Source organism: Antedon mediterranea, chromosome 5 (genome assembly GCF_964355755.1).
Source record: "Antedon mediterranea chromosome 5, ecAntMedi1.1, whole genome shotgun sequence".
NCBI classification, from domain to species: Eukaryota; Metazoa; Echinodermata; class Crinoidea; order Comatulida; family Antedonidae; genus Antedon; species Antedon mediterranea.
Window position 1 is genome coordinate 12,680,677 of NC_092674.1, and position 23,323 is coordinate 12,703,999.

The 23,323-nt window shown below is 33.4% G+C and overlaps 1 protein-coding gene across 1 annotated transcript in view; it reads right to left on the reverse strand.

Moving 5' to 3' along the window:
- Positions 1-314: 314 nt before the first annotated feature.
- The window catches only part of LOC140048533 (uncharacterized), a 59,783-nt gene continuing 36,774 nt past the window's right edge, over positions 315-23,323 (reverse strand). The window contains exons 6-7 of the mRNA XM_072093273.1: positions 13,353-13,451; positions 315-498 (exon numbers count right to left, since the gene is read on the reverse strand). Of these exons, the coding sequence (XP_071949374.1) occupies positions 433-498; positions 13,353-13,451 (165 nt within the window). The 3' untranslated portion in view covers positions 315-432. The remainder of the gene's footprint in view (positions 499-13,352; positions 13,452-23,323) is intronic.

Here is a 23,323-nt window from a genome sequence, read left to right on the forward strand (position 1 = left end):
GTAAAAGATATCGTGAACAAAGAAGGGAAAATATTAGAACTAGACGAATTTAACCAAAAATATAATTTTAAACCAGACTTCTTATTATATCACCAGATTGTAAATTCAATTCCAAAGCTCTGGAAACAGAAATTAATTGAACAAGGTATAAACACAACTAATGAAGTTGAATCCAAATTACAGACATTCATTTCTGTGAAAACGAGAAATTGTCATTATATCTATAAACACATTATATTAAAAAATGTTGAAGAGCCAATTGGAATTGAATCCAAATGGGAAAAGGAGTTTGACAACAAACTTAATTGGAAAAACCTTTTCTCAAATTTACACGCCTGTACAAATGACACTAAGCTAAAAAATGTTCAATTTAAATTTATTCATCGTATAATTTATACAAATACAATGCTCTTTAAGATGTCAAAGGTCGATTCACCAATGTGTAGTTTCTGCAAGGAAAAGCAGGAAACACTGCCACATATGTTCTTTGAATGTGATCTGGTAAAGAAAATTTGGGAAAATGTAAAACAATATATGTATCGAAATATCAACAATAACTTAATTATCACCAAAGAAAGTATATGTTTTGGTTTTGGAAAAACACACAGTGATGCAAACATTTTAATTTTAATTACCAAGTGGTACATATTTAGTTGCAAAATCAAAAAACAATTACTTAATTATAATCATTTATTTCACATTTACCAAAAATACAAGGCAACCATATTATTAGCAAAATGATTATTATTAAGTGTATTTTTGCGATACATTATTTTTTTTTCTTTAATTTCATTACTCTCTTATATTTGAGAGAGTATTATATCGTTTTAATAGTTACGTTGCCTTTATATATTAATTTTTTATTATGTATGTGATGAAATGAAATAAAAAAAAAAAAAAAAAAAATATTGTATGACACAGAATAGATCGACACAATTCAGAACACTATAAACATATTTTTTCGCGTCATATAGTACTTTATGTGTATTTCATGTTAGTTGCAGGGTATGCGTTAACGAGGATAACTCGAACTCGTCAAGGTGAAGGACAAGCCGAAGGACAAGCCTAAGGCAAGAGGCGTTCGTAGAGTTCTCTATTTTCCGAAGAAACCAACCGTGATAAATTGTAATTAATGGGCTTACTTATGACATCTAGGCTAGGCCTAAATATCTTTTCTTCAGTTGCTTAGGCTTGGATTTGCTCCTACAGTATTTGCGAAAAAAAAATGTGGGCTTGATAAGTTCAAATTTAGTTGTTGTTGTTGTTGACCATACTTAACTAAAGTAGACTATAGACCTGGGCTTTTATAACTACTAAGGTATCAACTCCTATTAATTGCCTTATTTTATGAAATTGAAAAGTGGCCGATTACGGGAGGTTCTGTCGATAGAGGGCCAAAATCACGTATTATGGCTATGCACGGTATTTTTCGGCTTTCTTTTCACAACGGGCCTCTACATTCATTCTAGTTAATTGTATTGTATTGTTTTGTTAGTATTATGTATGATTTTCAGACAAACCGGTCGGTCAAAATCAAAAAATGTAGTTATCTTATCTAAAAAAACACAGGAATGTTTTTCACATAAATATTTTAAAACCGCTTCGAAATAAAGCTAATTATTATATAGCCTAAAGCTCAATATAAGTATGAAAATTGAATTTTGATACCGGTCGGTCGGTAAACACTAACTGTATATATACATATTCATTTAGAGATTTTATTTGCACTCGCGTACAGCTAATTCAAATGTATATTTCAATTAAGATCTTTTTCATTAATAAACTAAGTAGAGTTTTTGCAAAGGTCTTTGTTTTATAATAAACAATAATTTCATCATTCATCATTCGCGGTACTATATACGTACCATTTATTTGTATCAACAACAAAATAATAAAGTATTTCTTTCACAAGAATATTTCTATAAACTTATTTGATACAAAACGGGTATGCAATGAGCCGAAGCTCTTAAACGCATTACCCTATAATACAGATATCTATAGTGGTGTTCCGAACCATGTGAGGGACACAACCGTGCAGTTCTCGACAATTTAGTCATCCTCGCCACAAAAATGGTCTGTAATATGACCCGCGATGTGCTTGCTTCATTTAGGTATGTTATTATTGGCACGCCGTTTAAATTGTAAAATTAAACACTTTTTTAAAAAAGTGTTTTTATAGCACATATTATTTATGTGTTTAACACTTACTTTGTCCTGAAGATCCAATTTAGCACCTTCCTTGAGGAAAAAGGTGATGCCCCATTCTGATATATTACAAACATTATGTTTTAGTATTTTCTCTCTCTAAACAAAGTATTATAATATTGTCCTGGAATCAATACGATGTTATCAATTAAACGTTATAGATTTAAATAATGCTAAATAGTTAAATTAAATAAAGAGTAATCTAACCCTTTTCTTTAAGATAATGTATTGTATATATATACATTTTTTGTCTTTCTTGTAGGCCTATAACATCCTCAGTAAAGTCTCTTATAAAAATGAATCAAATTGAGATTTGCTTAATTACAACTACTGTAAGTGAAGCATAACTAAAAATACGTTCCAGCTAATTCTTACATAGTGAATAATGAGAATATTTTTAATGATAGATTTATAAAAAAAATACTTAGGCCTATGGGAGGGTTAACTACAAAAGATTTGAGTTTACGCAAAGGTAAAGTCTATTTGATACTCTCAGTAATGAGGTCGTGCGTAAGATTACTACGGTAGTGATTTATTTGCAATCTCAACTTCAGATTGGGTACCGTACCGTATTTCATGATTTAGGTGATTTTCCTTTTTTCGTGGGTTACTTTGGGTTGAATATACCAATAGGTGGGGTGAATTTTGTCCAAGATGGGGAAATTTCTGTCCAGAATGGGGAAATATTTTGTCCAGAATAAGGACAAAAGCGATAGGTGGCGCTATAATCGTGTCCAAGATGGGGAAGCTGTCCAATATAGAGAAATCCGATTTGTCCAAAATGGGGAAATTTCTGTCCAAGATGGGGAAGTGGTGGCGCTATATCGTGTCCAAAATGGGGAAATTTCTGTCCAGGATGGGGAAGTGGTGGCGCTATATCGTGTCCAAAATGGGGAAATTTCTGTCCAGGATGGGGAAATGCTGTGTCAAAAATAGGAAAGCTGTCCAATATAGAGAAATCCGATTTGTCCAGAATGGGGAAATTTCTGTCCAGAATGGGGAAGTGCTGTGTTCAAGATGGGGAAGCTGTCCAATATAGAGAAAGACGATTTGTCCAAAATGGAGAAATTTCTGTCCAGAATGGGGAAGTGCTGTGTCCAAAATATGGAAGCTCCACAATATAGAGAAGGCAAAACATTAAAACAACATAAGAAACTTTTTTTTGTTTTAAAACTTTAATTAAGTTCACACTTCTAATCTGAAAACACTACAAAATGTACATAATAATAACAGTACTATGTTACACTTTACAAGTACATTTGAAGTGGAAAGGTGTTCTATTAATTAAATAATTAACACCGTTATCAGCTAATTTTAAGTATAATAAACATAGTGAGGGATGTGGTTCCAATTTACTTCTGAAGTAAATTTTCACTGAATCTATACATTTATCTGACGTTAAAAACTACAGTATATTATATTAAATTCCAAGCATAAAAACCACAAAAAAAATTAGTACCGGCACCGCCATTATTATACCACATCAGTAAGAGTACAGAATATTAATATATTTAATACATGTTGTCACTTCTTTTCCTTCTTTCTATCCTTTTTATTTTTTCTTTATTTGTTTTTTGTTTGTTTTTTTTTTCGACCACAGGCCGCGGGTATTAATCTATCGTCACATGCAGTAATTCCACATGGAATTTCGACCACATGATGGAATCCTTGAGTTATTATAGTAACTCAATGGTTTATCAAACGTACACGCTGAATCATTAATTTCCAGCTATAAACAAAGTGATATCATTGACAAATCGTGCAATATTTGGCCTAATTTTAACTAATTAACTAATTCTCACTTTACAATAGTATACGAGTGTTTGCATATTTGTAACATAGTATTAATTAGTGCTTTAAATGCGTTATTTCCTACTCCAAATAGGCATAGTTTAGGGCTAATAATTATGTTGATATTAAAATATGATTAACAGCCAGTGCTTCGCATTTTCTGTAAGGTTTATGCTCAATTAGATTTGTTTTTTTGGTTAAATTTCTCTCAAAATCTTTGTGTCTATACAAATGTTATTAGTGAGCAACTATTCTGTCAATGTGTATTCCTTTAAATTTACCAGGGAGTGAATTGCTGTGCTGATTTATTATGGCTACTGATGTTCTTCTCATTTTCTTGAAAACTTTCCCATTCTGCCGATCATCTCTAATTCCATCAAGAAAAATTTTCATATGGATCATTTCATGAGCCATAGTATTAAGCAATTCACTCGTCGAATCTGCAGCATTTTTACTATTAATATTTATTATTGATGAGGAACCAATTTTATTCTTATGCAATAATTGAAGTGTTTCTCCGTAAACATTACCTAAAGGTACAAGAAACACATGATCCTCGGCCTAAGGTAACTTTCCTAAGTATACAATAGTGTTTATGTAGTTGTAGAGCGAATGTATGTCCTTAACCATCTGTTGGTCTTGCTTGTGGGTCTCTCTTCTTGCTTCGGTTCGTAACCGCTCTTGTTGATCATATATTTTCTTTTTATGAGTACATCTTTCGCACATGGCATGTGTTATGCATTCCTTATGATAAGGCTTGTGGCATGTAAAGCAGTTGATGACTTGTGGAGTGATGGGTGGGTTGCAGCAGTTTGTCAGAGGTATTGCGGACATCCTTGATGCAGGGGCATTGTGGCAGTTATCAATTTCTAAATATCCACGCAAAATCTCCCTTCTCAAATGCTTCAACAAGCTTTCGCCTAACAACCCTCTTGTCTTCTTCAAATCGTAGTGTTGATGGATCTTTTCCTGCACATAGTGCAGCAGCAAATGAAAATGCTATACAAAAATGGCCATAAGTGTTACTTGCATAAGGTTGTTGCTGTACACCATGTACGTGAAAATTCATGTTGGGAACGCTGGATTCCATCAACTCAACTTGCATGCCACCTGAGTCAATTCTAACGGGTAATTTCTTGGATTCAATGTCTGTAAACTATCGTACACATCGACGTTACTATTGGTAAGTTGTTGGTACCAATGCTTGTCTGATATTGTAATCCAGTGCGAACATATTGTGTAGTCTTGACAAAATTGTGCATTTGCTGTTGATAGATGGTGTCTTGTAATCCACGTGTTTCTGGATAGTTTCTTTTTAGAATTATGTTGGCGGCATTTATAATCCTATTATCTACCTCATTATGTCTCTCTTCTACAAGCTTTTTATGGTGTAATCATAGTTGGTATTCCTTCAGCCACCAGTCATTGGGTTCATCAGTCGTTTGTGCTACAACACTTGACTTAAGCGTTGAAATAATCAGTCTTCCAAGACTATCTTTCGTTGTTTTCAGACCAAACGACTTGTTAATGTACTTAATGTGGTTTCCATTTAATTTATTATTTCGACGGTGTACTAAGGATTTTACCATAAATAAATGATTTGCTATTGACATTTCATTTAAAAAATGCTTGAACTTATTTAATTAGGAATAAAATTGTTCTGCAACTTGTGTATTTGTTTTAGACTTCAATTGTGGTACAAAATTAATTTAAAAAAAAATTCAGTTTCGCTATTTGTGTTAGCCTCATGAAATTGGTCGAAAAGCGCGTTTGTGCTGCTTTGTCCAGCTAGTTACAGGATGCCCGGTCTGCGACGTCGCACGAAGCCCATTAAAAGTATTAACTTTTGCACACCAAATATTCTCCTCTGTAGAATCAGCTTCTCTTCCTTCGAACGAAAAGAACATTGGCTCTGTTTGACTATCATAATGCAAATTGTTACCAAATGTTGCAACGTGTTTCATGTGCACAATTATTATATTTGGCTTATGTTTCATTGACATGATTATGTCTGTGTAATCTCGAGGCGATTCTGCTCGTAGGACAAACTTAATTCCGTTGACTACTCCATGGGGACAATGTGATGTTAATATTCCCCCGGCACACCCCCAGATTTTCTTCATTATTTTATTGAAATTATTATGGTTCTTGGCTAAAGCCTCCCTTATACTACAAATAATGTCCAACTTACTTCCTTTTGATGCAAGATTGATAGTTTTAGCTATTTTCTTGACTTCTTTAACAGTAGATTGGTGGAGCATGTCAAAAAGTCTCTCCTCACTCATATGTCTGCAGTCAGCAGTCAAGTTACCGTCTTCTGAAACTTTCCTGAATCCTGTGTTGTAAATTAAATTGTCTTTTCTTGTATGCTCACCGATAAACGGAGACCATTCGTTTAGACCAGCCGTTATTGGAAAATGATTTACGAGGCCTCTAGATAGTATATGCAAACTAACTCGTTCATAAAATTCTATGAAATCTACTTTTTCTGCATGAGGCTTGCCAAGTTCAGAAAAAGCTGTCCTAAAATGAACCTTTCTGTTCACATCCATGATCATTATTGTGGGATGGTAACCACATATATTGCAATGCATACCTTCATTAATATTTGATTGAGCTTCAAATGCTAAATAAGCATTCAACACCAATGTTTGATCAATTTCTATGCCCGATGTTTCGCCTATCTGCTTAACAATGCTACCAGTACCTATGTGATGATCCACGCCTGACCTAAGCCATAGACAAACATCAAAATCCAATACAAAATGAATCATTATAGTTATAAATACCAAGTTCATAATCTTTGTAATGGTAAGTCATTGAACATTTTGGGCACATATTTGACAGTTTCTCTTTTATACAATTCGGAAAAATCGAATTTATTAGGCCTTGGATACTGTAGTTTCTCTAATTTGGACATAGCACTTCTCTATTCTGGAGAAATTTGTCAAAATTTTATTTTTCTGCTAAAAATTTCTCTATTTTAGACAACATTTCCCCACTTTGGACAAATCGGATTTCTATATATTGGACAGTTTCTCTATTTTGGACACAGCCCTTCTCTCGGGGCAAAATTTCCCCATTTTGGACAAATCGGATTTCTCTATATTGGACAGCTCTATTTTGGACACAGCACTTCCCCATCCTGGACAGAAATTTCCCCATTTTGGACAAATCGGATTTATCTATATTGGACAGCTTCCTTATTTTGGACACAGCAATTCCCCATCCTAGACAGAAATTTCCCCATTTTTGACAAATCGGATTTCTCTATATTGGACAGCTTCTATTTCAAACACAGCATTTCCCCATTCTGGACAGAAATTTCTTCATTTTGGACAAATCGGATTTCTCTATATTGGACAGCTTCTCTATTTTTGACACAGCATTTCCCCATCCTGGACAGAAATTTCCCCATTTTGGACACGATATAGCGCCACCACTTCCCCATCTTGGACAGAAATTTCCCCATTTTGGACACGATATAGCGCCACCACTTCCCCATCTTGGACAGAAATTTCCACATTTTGGACACGATATAGCGCCACCACTTCCCCATCTTGGACAGAAATTTCCCCATTTTGGACAAATCGGATTTCTCTATATTGGACAGCTTCCCCATCTTGGACACAATTATAGCGCCACCTATCGCTATTGTTCTTATTCTGGACAAAATATTTCCCCATTCTGGACAGAAATTTCCCCATCTTGGACAAAATTCACCAACCCGTCTCGAATATACTGTATGGCAACACGGAGCCGAAAGTGCGGCTGACGTACCCTCGAATTTGAGTTTCCTTTTTTTGTAACATAGGACGATTTATTTTAACCTGTTTTTATTCCATGTAAGAGTATTGCTTAGTTTTTTTTCTCGTTGATGTCCGTGAACCTGTATTGTGAAATTTGTGAGTTTTCCTTCCGTAAAAACAACCTAATTTCTAGGCCGCATTTTCGCTTGACTGAGCAGGAAAATGCTGACACCAAACGATCATACACGCGGCGAACTACAACAAACTGCCTCAGTGGTTCGCTATGAGAGGCCTAGAATTAGACCACGTAAAAGAGGCCATATAGCTGGAAAGAATAAGTATAGACCCACTCTTAGCTATATTGGCAAAGTGAATATCGGTACTATACCAACGATTATAAACTATAACCGTACGGAATGTCGTAGACCAGCGAAGTCAGCCATTTTGGACAATTTAGTTGTTTTGAGTTCAGGAAGATGGAATTTCCCGTCACTTTTCATGACTAATGCTCTGTCCATCTGTAACAAAATGGAAGAGCTAAGATGTCGAATTAAAGATTGCCATCCGGAATTGATCGCTATTACTGAAACGAAGCTTCGTGACGGTATTGTACTTGACAACATTGTGTCAATCGATAATTTTAACATTTTTCAATTCACATTTATTTACTCATCGTTTATAAATACAGTTTCATAGCATAAATGATGGCAAGGATCCTGCATAGAGAAGTTTACACTTCTGTTTTCGCAGGACCCTTTTACATAAAAGACATAAAACAATAAACACAACATAATAGATACAAAATAAAAAAAAAACATTCCTATATACATTTTAGAGTTGTTGTTAGACGCGACCAAATAGATAGATTAGGAGGTGGAGTAATGCTGTACATTAACCAGTCGCTGCCTTTCAGACACCATTGTGACCTTAATGATGCCAATTTTGAGACGGTATGGGTCACGTTATTTCCTAAAAGATTGCCTAGATCGATTGCTAATATCACCGTAGAGGTGGTGTACCAACCCACCTTGCTCCAATGATAGAGCGATGTCTTCTCATATCATTCATTGCATGGATACCATCAGACTAAAGCACCCAGGCAAAGGTTTTATTGTCACTGGAGACTTTAACCGTCTAAAGGACTATGAACTTAAACGATACCCTCTACAGCAAATTGTATCGAAACCAACACGAGTCAATGCTAAACTCGATTTGATTTACACGAATATGGCAGAATTTTTTAGTGAACCATTTATTCAGCCGGGCATGGGTCTATCGGATCATCAAGTTGTAATTTGTAGACCAAAGGCTACTATAATTGTAAAAGACCCTACCACCATAACGTTTAAGAAGAGAGTTGTTACTCAGAACGCGAAAGATATTTTTTGCGCGAACTCAATGATGTTAATTGGCATGACTTATATCGCCTCCCTTCATGTGAATATCAATTCAATGTTTACAGCTCAGTGTTGAATCAACTTATTGATAAACACTTTCCAGAGAAAATCTGTACAAAGACCACCCAGGACAAACCATGGGTTATCCATAAGTTCAAGTCGCTTATTCGCAAACGGCAAAATGCCTTAAACAATAACCAGCAATGTCTTTACAAATACTTGCGTAACCGAGTGAATCGGATGTCAAAGTCACTACGGAAGAAATTTTATGAAAAGAAAGTGTGTTCTCTTAACTCGGCTAATACAAAAAGCTGATGGCGACAAACAAAACAGTTCCTCGGACTTGAGTCGACCGGAGACAACCTCTCGGGTGTAGCAAATGAACTATACGATGGCAATATGACCAAATTGGCTGAAGGGATCAATTTGTTTCTCCAATCCATAACGTCGGCTTTTGAACCCATTGCACATCCACATCCAGCAGGAGTTGTACCTGACCATCTGTATATCCCTGTCGAGGCAATGGAATGTAAGCTGAGATCAGTCCAAGTTAACAAGGCAATAGGCCCCGACAATATTCCAACATGGATTCTTCGAGATGGAGCACACAGTCTCGACGGTCCCATTTGCGCTATTGTCAACTCAAGTCTAAGAGAGTCGTATATCCCGGATGACTGGAAAATGGCTAATATTGTGCCAATACCGAAAATAAATCCCCCTCGCTGTGTCCAAACCGATCTCCGACCCATTTCGTTAATATCTGTAGCTGCAAAAATTGTAGAGAGCTCAATTGGTAGTTTTGTATGGGACCAGCTGAAAGACAAACTATCAAACAACCAATTTGGTAGCTCAAAGGGGGTCTCAACAACTGACGCCCTCATCTCATTATTGCATCACTGGTACCAAGCCACTGATGCTGGCGAGGAAGTACGTGCTCTCCTATTGAATTTTAGCAAAGCGTATGATATGATCGACCACCACATTTTAATTAGAAAGTTAAAGAACATAGGTATCGACGGAGTTATTGTAACATGGATTCAAGCTTTTCTTGCAGATAGAAAACACAGAATGAAATTGAAGAATGTCTTCTCACCCTGGCTAATACCAAACGGATGAATCCCACAAGGATCATGGCTTGGTCCAATCCTGTTTGTTGCCTTCATTGATGACCTCCAGGTCGATCTGCCGCTTATGAAATATATGGACGATACAACCTTTTACCAAAGATATAATAAGAACTCCGAGTGCAAAATTCAAGATAGTATGAATAGTATATTTAAATGGTGCGAAGAAAATGATATGAAACTGAATGAGAAAAAATCGGTTGAACTGCGCATTACATGCAAGAGAACACCAACTGAGTTTGACCCGATCACTGTGAATGGATCTGAAGTCAAGTGTGTTGAGTATGCAAAGTTACTAGGTGTCAATCTTGACCGTAAATTGTCGTGACCGGAACTGCTCAGATACTATCAAGCAGTGATACGACCAGTTCTCAAATATGCCTGTGTTGTTTGGTCCCCGAGTTTATCCAAAGCACAATCTGACCAAATCGAACATGTCCAAAGAAGAGCGTGTAACATAATATGCCCTGATGGTACCTCGTATGCTGATACCCGCAGATACCTTAATATCATCACTCTATCTGAACGCAGCGAGAAGTTGTCAATAAATTTCTTTGATAAAATGAAAAAAGAAGATCATAGATTACACTCTCTCTTACCTAAATCTCCCACACACAACCAACAGCTCCGAGGCGTTTGATCGTTCACCCTCCCCAAAGTCAGGACACAACGCACAAAAAACTTCATTACTTTCCACGGAGTTTTCAATGATTGGTGAATGATCAGAAACTGAGTTATGATAAGCAAATTGTGAACCCATTTTGGTTTATGTTCCTGGATGTACTATGATGGCCATTGAAAGACTGATCTGTGGACTATGATATATTTTAGTAACTTGTTTGATTTGTGTTTTACTATGGTTTGTTTTTTTTCTTTGATAAAGTTTTTTTAAATATTTATGTCAATTTCATCACTGTTTTCTTGATGCAATAAAAAGAATTGAATATGAATATATGGTACTGCAAATAAGTCAATCTATAATAATAACCCACAACTCTAATATTAACCCATGGGGGTTACTATTAGAGTCACAAAAACTTATGATGCAGCTGTATTTTGAAAATAAGGAGATAATGCATGTTGATCTCGGGAGTGGGGGAGGATTGAGTGTTCTTTAATTCAACCAAATTTGTTTATTCGTACTGTTTTATTATTTTTCTATGAGTTGCTGACCAGAAAAGTTGGGGTGGGTTACTATTTGCAAGTGCCTAATTTAGGATTAGTAATAGTAACCCATTAATCTAATAGTAATCCCCCTTCCAATAGTTAACCCACCCTAAAAAACAATCAAAGAATAATAACCCAGGGTTACAATTAGAAGATTTACGGTATATAGAGTACTGCTAACCATAATAGTAGGTAACATTTGTTTTATTTGACACGACAAAACATGTGGACTCCCCAAAAATGTACCGTATTATAGTGTAGTATATTTTAAATGTTGACATGACATAATAAACATTGAAAGTTCTTTCTAACAGAGTTTTTTCTCCTGTTACTCGGATATTGTACTTAATTTTTGTTTTATTTATTGTAATACGCCGTATTCTTTATATTTTTACATATATTGTACATTGTTTTTCAATAAACAGTGCGGAGGATTCAGGTAATTTTTCTTTAAATGGTAACACCGCAGCTTTAAAATGTATATTGCTTATACAATATAAACCCTTAAACAACATTGGTAATAACCGTGAATAATTTTAGACAGCACTCAGGCAAAAGCTAAGTCGCTTCTTCAAAAAGAAGTTGTTTTATAAGACGATACCACAGTAAGGGTGTGAAGTGGAACTAATTCGCCTTAAAATACTAGTTTAAAAAATATCATAATTAATTAACCTTTTAAATAGCTGATAATCAGAGATGTGCGCGCGTGCAATTTAACCATCTCAATGAATATTTATTTACTAAAGCTAAAATTATGTTTTCTATTAGATAAACTTTGTTGTTATGGGAACATACTAAAGTGGTTGGTGTAACTTCACACTAACGATATATTTAAACATTACATTAATTAGTCTCCTTTACATAGACCTTTGTCATAGGCGATGATTTGAAATTCAGATAGTTTTAGTATTGATATTATGTTACTGAGGTGTAGTAGTATGCTACATGCAATGTGGATTGATGAACATTTTAATTTATTGATGATAAAAGTATATTATTATTGTAACCGAATTTGTCATGATTTACGATGAATTTAAATCAGTTTTTGCATCATGTTATAAGGTATAGTAGTATTATATTATTATTGTAACTGAATTAACATTGTTAAAGTTTTATAGAATACTGGTAAAATACTGGTAAGTAATGTCCCACACTCCACACTAAATATGGCCATGCATTTAATACTGAACATTGGATAGATTTAAACTATATGAAACTATTTTAACAATTATTGTTTGTACATTATACGTATGATGTAGTAATTCTTTGTTTGTCACTGAAATTAATGGTAAATGTACAATTTGTAAAGTGTCCCATATCGTATCTTTATGTGTTGTCAGTATGCTGTTATTTACGTACCTATAGAGCAACACCTTCCCCGCGATTATGTGTACATTTAATGAAGAAAGAACAATACTTAAAACTGTTACGTAAAAAAGGCGAGTGGCGTTTATTGTATGTAATATTTTAGATGAGTTAATATTATCAACATGCACAAGTACCTTAAATTGAATTCTACAATGTAAAGTATTCCAATGAAAAAAAAATGGTCCTGCTCTAAAACGTAGTGACAACTCAAATACAAGTTATTTGGTAAGATCTTGCTTGAAGGTATCCATTGCTTTAAAAGACAACGAAGTAAACTATCTTTGATAACTGACTTCCCAAAGTCAATATTAACCTTGACAAGGCACCGGTGTTCCGAACCATAATTATGTGAGAGGTACGACCGCCGTGCAGTTATCGACAGTACAGTCATCCTCGCTACAAATTACAGTATCTATAATATGACCCGCATTGTGGTTGGTTTATTTACCTATATTATTACCGGCACGCCCATTAAATTGTAAATAAATAATTTTTTTTAAATCACACTGAATTATATAGCACCTGTTATTAATAATATTTGTAACACTTACATTGTTTGGAAGATCCACGTTAGCACCTGCCTTGAGCAAAATAGTGCCAACGTCTGTGTGACCCTTTTGTGCAGCCACATTTAAAGGCGACCATCCATCCTGAAATAATAACACACATCATGTTATATAAGTAGTAGTATAGTCTTCTACAAAAAGCTATTTAATATTGTATTGAAATTTTTTCGATGTGATCAAGTAAAACTAACTTTAAAGCCAGGTGAGGGCAAACAAATTCTATTGATCTTGCATTCCAATATATATAGTTTCAACTATGTTTCATAATGTTAGTGATTTTATTTGTGTTACACGAGCTTGTTGAAAATATGCACTTTATTATCATGGGGGATAGTTCAAATTACACAATTAAATCTCTATTCATTTATACACAAATGTTGTAAATAGAGAGGCAATTTAAAAAAAACTAAAAATATACAGTGTGGTAACAAATTTTATCACAGGACTAAATATAGATAATACTTCATCGTTTTATTTTCGTGCTATAGCAAACATTATCCACCGTATATCCACCATCTTTTTTCACCTTCTATAGAGTCACCGGACATGTAGTTACACTAGGTTAAACTACTTAACTACTGAACAAGGCCAACAGCCATTAAGTCGCGTGCTACAATGCATAGTGATATCGGACCGACAGACAGACCGACAGACCGACAGACCGACCGACCGACCGACCGACATAGTGAACTATACTGACCGAAATTACTGAACATGTTTAAAAATGTTGAAATGTTTAAAAACATTTTTATTTTTTGTATTTACACGTGCGTAGCTTGTCACTTTTGACGTGCTCGTATAACGTAATTTCGAGTTGAAAAGTAAGTCAAGAAAACAGAAATCTGGCAAAAAGAGTGCGCAATAACATTTTACGCGCAGTGCGCGCGCAAAAATATGCGCACTCATGGCAATTTTGTAAACGCTTAAAATTGCCTGAAACGTACTCTTATTTCATAGAAAATAAATTTTGAAATTTTTAAGCGCGCGTACGCATGCGTTACATGCGCTACGCACGTAATTGTATTGCCATATGATGATTTATGCCCTGAAATTTATGAGTACCAAATTTTATTTAATTGTGATTCATTTTTGTGAAGATATGATTACAAACGTGATTTCGTTAAATCGTGCGTAGACCGCGTAATTTTTTATTGCGCACCGTGAAAACATAATCACATCGATTCCTGGCCATAAGGAATATACTGTGAAAAATTGACCTAGCTAGATTAAACTGATATCAAGATACGGTCAGAAAGCGATTAAACGCATAGAGTTACCGGACCGACAGACCGACAGACCGACAGACCGACCGACCGACATAGTGAACTATAGAGTCGCTTCCACGCGACTAAAAAAAGTCTTACTGGTTTTTATAGCAGAATTTTACCAAATTTTGTATTTGACCATTTTAAGGGAAATCCACTTGTTTTCGTCGTGATGTCTATTACAATTATTTGATTTCTATTACAATTATTTGATTTATGTACAATTAACCAGATATTATATTTAAAATTCATGCCTGTACCTAAGCTTTAACTTGAATAAAGATTATTAACCTTTGATGTTTTCTTTAAGATAATGTATTGTATATGCATGCATTTGTTTGGCTTGTATACTATTTTGTTATAATAGTACGGTTATTTTGTACGTAGCATTTATATATTGCAAATTTGGTAAGAAATTGTGGTCCTTAATATGAAAGATGGTACTAGTTCTGCTGCCAGTTATTTTGCTACCATTATTAAAGAACCTATAGATACAGTGCACTGATTGGGTAATAGAATACTGTAGTTTGATACGGTTAGTGAAATTTTGCGACGGTTGAAAACTTCAACCTTTAAGATTTTTTGTTGGAGACATTGATATACGCACTGTCATATGGAACTTTTAAAGTTAAAACAGCCCCAAATCATATTATGATAAAGTGGTGTTTGCGTTTGAACTGGCAGTTACGACTAAAAATGTATCCAGGCCCCAAAATGTGTTCAGATAACACATTTTGACTGCTAAATTCTCAATTGGTTTCATTTTGCTGTTACTTGGAGAAGATACGTTTAAAAAAAAATGTTTTGCCAAATCAAATGAATACGTCGATTCATATCCATTTTGTGTACCATTTTAATAAAATTGTGTTGCTATGTAGGCTACATCACAATATATACAAAAACAGAAAAATCACCATTAAAAAGATCATTCCCTAATATTTAGTACTCTAAATGGTAAAAACCATTACGAAATCTAAATGTATGAGGGGTGATGGACCGCTTCCTTGAACTTCAAAAATGAGATGGGTTGGGTCTTGCAAAATCAAATGTGTTTTTTTTGTAAAGTGATCTCTAATCAATCAAATTGAAAGTATACGTGAACCATAATTAACAATACATTTGAGTTCCAACTTATCCTTACATGTGGTCCCGGTAAACCATGCAACAATGATAAAAGTGAGAATACTCTCAATGACCGATTTATTAAAAAAAAGACGTAGGCCTGATGGGAGGTTTAACTTCAAAATATTTAAGTCTATGCAAACAGTAAAAACGTTGAGCACAGGCCTTTTTCATAGCCTTATAGTAATAATACTTATTGTCGTGCCATTCAAGATCTCTAGTGATTTATTTACAATGTCAATTCCAGAGGGGGTATTTCATATTGTATGTGATTTACATTTTGTGTTATAAAATGTCAAGTGTTTCACCTGCTTTGATAGAAACAATACTGTAATGAGTTGAAAATGTAAACATATTTTTAATAGTATATTGGTAAACACATGATGTACTGCAAACCAAACTAGTGTATTTGTGCACATAATAGTAGGTGACATTTGTAATTGAGACCGTTTTATTTGACACGAAAACATGTGTGAACTCATAAAAGACGTACATAATCATATAATGTAGTACATTTTGAATGTTGACATGACATGATAAACATTAAACATGTTCCTTCTAGCATAGATTTTTCTGAGATTATTTGGATTTCGTTCTTAAATACGGTATATTGTTTTATTTATTGTAATGCCATGTGTTCTCTACGTGTCGATATAGTTAGGGTACGAACATTTATCTTAGTATTACAGGGTAACACCGTGGCTTAAAAATATAATTATTGTTTATTATAAAACAAAGACCTTTGCAAAAACTCTACTTAGTTTATTAATGAAAAAGATCTTAATTGAAATATACATTTGAATTAGCTGTACGCGAGTGCAAATAAAATCTCTAAATGAATATGTATATATACAGTTAGTGTTTACCGACCGTCCAGTATCAAAATTCAATTTTCATACTTATATTGAGCTTTAGGCTATATAATAATTAGCTTTATTTCGAAGCGGTTTTAAAATATTTATGTGAAAAACATTCCTGTGTTTTTTTAGATAAGATAACTACATTTTTTGATTTTGACCGACCGGTTTGTCTGAAAATCATACATAATACTAACAAAACAATACAATACAATTAACTAGAATGAATGTAGAGGCCCGTTGTGAAAAGAAAGCCGAAAAATACCGTGCATAGCCATAATACGTGATTTTGGCCCTCTATCGACAGAACCTCCCGTAATCGGCCACTTTTCAATTTCATAAAATAAGGCAATTAATAGGAGTTGATACCTTAGTAGTTATAAAAGCCCAGGTCTATAGTCTACTTTAGTTAAGTATGGTCAACAACAACAACAACTAAATTTGAACTTATCAAGCCCACATTTTTTTTTCGCAAATACTGTAGGAGCAAATCCAAGCCTAAGCAACTGAAGAAAAGATATTTAGGCCTAGCCTAGATGTCATAAGTAAGCCCATTAATTACAATTTATCACGGTTGGTTTCTTCGGAAAATAGAGAACTCTACGAACGCCTCTTGCCTTAGGCTTGTCCTTCGGCTTGTCCTTCACCTTGACGAGTTCGAGTTATCCTCGTTAACGCATACCCTGCAACTAACATGAAATACACATAAAGTACTATATGACGCGAAAAAATATGTTTATAGTGTTCTGAATTGTGTCGATCTATTCTGTGTCATACAATATTTTTTTTTTTTTTTTTTTATTTCATTTCATCACATACATAATAAAAAATTAATATATAAAGGCAACGTAACTATTAAAACGATATAATACTCTCTCAAATATAAGAGAGTAATGAAATTAAAGAAAAAAAAATAATGTATCGCAAAAATACACTTAATAATAATCATTTTGCTAATTATATGGTTGCCTTGTATTTTTGGTAAATGTGAAATAAATGATTATAATTAAGTAATTGTTTTTTTATTTTGCAACTAAATATGTACCACTTGGTAATTAAAATTAAAATGTTTGCATCACTGTGTGTTTTTCCAAAACCAAAACATATACTTTCTTTGGTGATAATTAAGTTATTGTTGATATTTCGATACATATATTGTTTTACATTTTCCCAAATTTTCTTTACCAGATCACATTCAAAGAACATATGTGGCAGTGTTTCCTGCTTTTCCTTGCAGAAACTACACATTGGTGAATCGACCTTTGACATCTTAAAGAGCATTGTATTTGTATAAATTATACGATGAATAAATTTAAATTGAACAGTTTTTAGCTTAGTGTCATTTGTACAGGCGTGTAAATTTGAGAAAAGGTTTTTCCAATTAAGTTTGTTGTCAAACTCCTTTTCCCATTTGGATTCAATTCCAATTGGCTCTTCAACATTTTTTAATATAATGTGTTTATAGATATAATGACAATTTCTCGTTTTCACAGAAATGAATGTCTGTAAATTGGATTCAACTTCATTAGTTGTGTTTATACCTTGTTCAATTAATTTCTGTTTCCAGAGCTTTGGAATTGAATTTACAATCTGGTGATATAATAAGAAGTCTGGTTTAAAATTATATTTTTGGTTAAATTCGTCTAGTTCTAATATTTTCCCTTCTTTGTTCACGATATCTTTTACATAGTTTACATTTTTAACCAACCACTTTTTTCAACTTTAAATTCTCTTTTATCAAAACATGAGTTGTTCCATAAAGATTGATTTAAGATGTCCTCTATCGTATACGGTTCTACAAAATTGTATTCACTCCACGCAGAGAGTATATCTTTATGGAACCTTTCAAATTGTTTAAATATTTTTGAAGATTTAGAAAAGTTGGTTTCGAAAACAATATTTCCTCCAACCTCTTTAATCTTACTTTTTAAAAACACTTTCCACTTGGATTGATTTCCATCAAGATATCTTTTCACCCAACATGATTTGAGAGATGTACAGTAACTCTTAATATGGGGAATTTTTAACCCTCCTTCGTCAAAATTGTTAAGCATGACTTTTCTTTTGACTTTATCGGGTTTTCCGTTCCATATAAATTTAAAAATTTTACTTTGAATATCTTGAAGGAAACAATCGGGTGGGTCTGGTAAATTTGAGAAAACATACGTGAATATTGGGAGAAACAGTGACTTAATAATAGTTGCTTTTCCAAACAAAGTAAGTGAGCGTTGTTTCCACATATTTAATACTTGTTCAGCATTTTTAGCCTTATCTGGAAAATCGAGTCTGAAAATATCATTACAATTGCAAGAAATATTAACACCCAAGTGTCATACAATATTAAGTGCGAATAACCAATAAGTAAAGGTTAATATTCTATTCTGTTCCGTTTATTCAGTAAAGCCTAAATTTCAAACAGATATGTTACTTTTCACTATGATGACACGATTACGAAATCAGCAACAGTTGACCACATACGAATGACAATCGGTTCTTTTTAGTCGGCTGAATTATTAACATTAATTGATTTAAACGGCCACCAACTGTCAGTAATCAGTTTAATAAAACTAAGTCGCACATGTACAGAGAATTTGACATGAAAACTTACAGATACAATATCATTTCACTATAAATCTTTGATATCATGTGTATATAAACAACACTTGATGTGTTTACAATTGTCATGTCACGAGAATACAGTTGAGTTTCATAGGAAACAAAGTTGTAGAGATTATAAGTTTCTGAAATATACTGTAGTGCTGCTGTGTTATCTGAGAAAGTATATAATCTATATAATCATTATGTTATAGGCGTCACTTTACTGATATCGTTTTTCTTTTTAAGATTTTCAATTCTAATATAAGTAATAATTAAAACTGACAATTTATTTAATATTCGTAATTCACAACGTGTTACTCGTAGCTCTTCTTCTGTTGGTACTCTTTTTGATATTCGTGGCTGCAGAACTGAATCTTCTTTTTAATCATATATCCCACGTGTTACCAGAATTTGGAATAACTTACCCAGTGAAATCCGCAACTTCAATATTTCTGTAAAACCAAGTTACTTAATTATCTCAATATTTATTTTTTAAATAATTTTGATATTGAAAATGTGTGTAGTTGGTCGCTTTCCTGTAGATGCTTTAATTGTAGAACGTATTTTTTTTATTTTTCTTATATTTTTCTGTTCTGGGTTGACCAACTAGCATAGGTGTTTAGCACCTGTTAGGTCTTTCCGTGCCTCCTTTTATAATGTTTTTATCTTCTTTGTTATGTATATGGCAGAAATTGAATAAATAAATAAATAAATAAATAAATACACAGTATGTATTCAATTATCTCAACACAAATACCAATTGAAATGCCATGGTTTCTGTGATCAGTTCTTTAGTTCTTTTAAATATGTCTACTATAATCTTTCCATCTCTTCTGAAAACTGTTTTCAATAAAATCAATTGCATGTTGTAGATACAAACAAGGAAAACGCTTATTCATCATTACTAACAAGTAAGTTATCAATGATAGTTATTTCTTCAGGTTGATGTACTTACATTTCCATCACATAACCCTTACCTTCTATCACGTAAAGTATTAAGAGTACACGCCGGTTCATGAGCGCCATATTATTGCTCATATTATATTCTTTACTAAAATAATTTTGCAAGCACGTTAATGTATTGAATCAACATTACTTACTGTAGTTTATCAATATTGGGGTTGTATATTCATATGAAGTAATAATATTAACAAGGTCAACACTCGGGAAACCAAATTTTCTGGAAAAAAGCAATGGATTTGATACTGCATGACATTTTTTTCTGTTATTAACCATAATAGGAAGTAAAAATAAAATGTCAACTATTGCTATATTTTGGGGTTAAAGGTCACCAAATACAGGCCAAAAATACCCAAAAAATCATATTTTTTAAATAAAACCATTATAATAGTTTAGATTCACGGTGATTCTAGAAAAAGCAGCGAATTTATCAAAACTGTTGTTTTTGCTCTTTTAAATTGAAATTTCCCAGTTTCCATGGTTACAAGACACTATTAAAATTTATCAAACATAACATTATTAGTCGATTTATATTTAAGATGTCTTCTTCCTAAACAATATTAAAAAGTTTGGATTGCCAAATTTACCATTTTTGAACTTTTGGCACACTTTGAATTGATTCTGTGCCATGGGCCAAGAGCTATTCCTTTATTATTCAATTTTTTTTTAATTGGTAATCGTGACCCTTTATAACTTGTTGTTGTATATGGTGTTCCAGCGTGCTACTTATTATTCTAGACATTGGAATAGTAAACAACTAAATAAAAGTGACAATGGGTAGACTTGTAAATAGTAGTTGCGAATGAATTTCCGTTTCTTACAAAGGGAGCATACCGCCTCTCGAAACTACGTATTTTGTCCTTTCACTAATAAGTAACTTGATCCAGATTTTGGTACTTCTAACTACAGGACAAATATTGACGCGTAAACCACAATGAAAATGAGTTTTACTGTAATATTAAATATATTTGTTACTAGAAATTAATTTGATAAAACATATTCTACAAAATTAGTAGACCTAATCGTTTTCCCCTAATAAATTAAGGGGTGGGGACACGTGTTTGTTTATGAGTGAGAATAAGGCATTTAGTTAAAATGCAGACCGTCTTAAATTACTTGACATGTTCCGATAAATATATTCTCATCATCAGAACTGTAATCAAAGCCTAGAGTACTTGTATACGTACAAAGTTGCGTTTAAATGAGTCAATAATTAGCATGAGAATATATTTATAGAAACATGTCACGTAATTTTAAGACGGTCCACATTTGCATTAAATGCCTTATGATATTATTGATTACCAATCGTAATTTGGTGGTATTATACATGATGTGCCTGTTTATGTACAGTGAAAGAGCTTATTTTAGTATCCTATAGTAATATATTTTCTATATAAAAGAATATGGTATTTCAAATTAGGTACAAAAGCCGACGATCCAAGCGAATTACATGTTTAAAAAAATCGGAAAACACCCATTTGTTATTTTCAAAACACATTGCAAGTCGGCGAGGTCCGATGGCATGCGTGACTGGCGGAACAACGCAACCAAAATGAAAAACGAAAATGGCATGTTGTGTTTTCTGTAGGGCTACAGTAATTAGTTTTTCAGGTACAACCATTGACAGTAGCAGAATTGGGTGTTTATTTCAAGCTCACATAAACGGTCAATGAAATCCTCGTGAAACATTATTTAAGCTTATTCACTATAGCGTATTTAAATTATCTACTTCTCTTTTACTTGGTTAGATGAAACTTGTTACCGAGAAACGAAAACATTCTAGTTGAAATTGTTTATGTATACCCACAGATTGCACTATTTTCTGTATACTTAATTAGGTACTCTTTTCGTACATGTGTTGCTGTTGGAAATAGATAAATATTTCACTTCAATTATTTTCCAAAATAGTGGTACACAACAATGAAAGAAAATGTGAAAACAACATTTTTGTTACGTTTTTGTCATTAGAAATATTCTTGCGACTGAGGTGAACTTCGAAAATGCCGGTCAGATATAAAAAAAAAGTTGCAAGGAATAAATTAGCAATTGTCAACTGCATACTCATCCATCAAACTAGCCGCCATCGAGCAAATATTCAATTCCATGAATCTTATGAGGGTTAGTTTTATAGGAACAATAGTACTTTTTTTATTTGTTTTGGCAATTAATGTAATTAAAGCGTAATTAATTCGTCATATTCCATTTGGAATACTACGTCCTGTAAAATGAATAGAATGTTCTGATTTGTTAATTTTAGATTATATTATATACAGAATTATATATTATTTAGAATGTTCGGGTGGCATTCCATGCATGCGGCTTTTAGCCTTAATGAAAGTCCTTTTGTATATTTTTTGCTTTGTATTTTTTTTTATGGATCAAATAAACTGACTTGTGTGACTGGTATTTCGGCGCCTTTCCACGTATCAATTTATCGCATCCCATCATATTTCTATTGACACTAAATTTAAACATTTCAACAAGCTTTTTATGATGGTCACAAAATGCCAAGATACATTAAAAGAACGCTCATCGTCATGATCTATGTATAGTAATCAGAAATATTCAAACAAAAAATGATGCTGTTGTGATGTCGGTGGTGGGTGTTAGGTTTGGCGGCGTTAATTCGAGGGAGGAATTTGTTGGTAACATTTTATAATAAAATAGATTCCCCTAGATATGAACAAGTACAATACAGTGTTTGATATTATCAAGAAGTGATAACAGTTAACAGTTGTATGAAAATGCTTGGTAAATAAATATGATATAGCAGTCAATGAATTATTCAACAAGTATAATTGTGTTTGTTTATAGTACAATATTGTGTGTATAAATGTACGTGGCGGGGCGTTTATTAGAGGGCGGAGGCTGGATATTCCAAAGATGTGTTTTTTAGGAGGGGCGTTTATTCAAATAAATGCGGTAGGCTTAATTGGTATAATCAATACATTATTTAGTTCTAATCAAACACCAAATAATGACAATCATCAGTGGGCCGTTAATAAGAAACACGTTTTAAACGGCTTGCAATATGGGCCAAAGCACCCGTGTCTCAATGGCGATGCAGTACATGCAGATAGCACTCAATCTGTTCAAACCTAACAACAACTCAACAACTCGTGTAACATTCGGCTATATCGATTTCTGATATAAT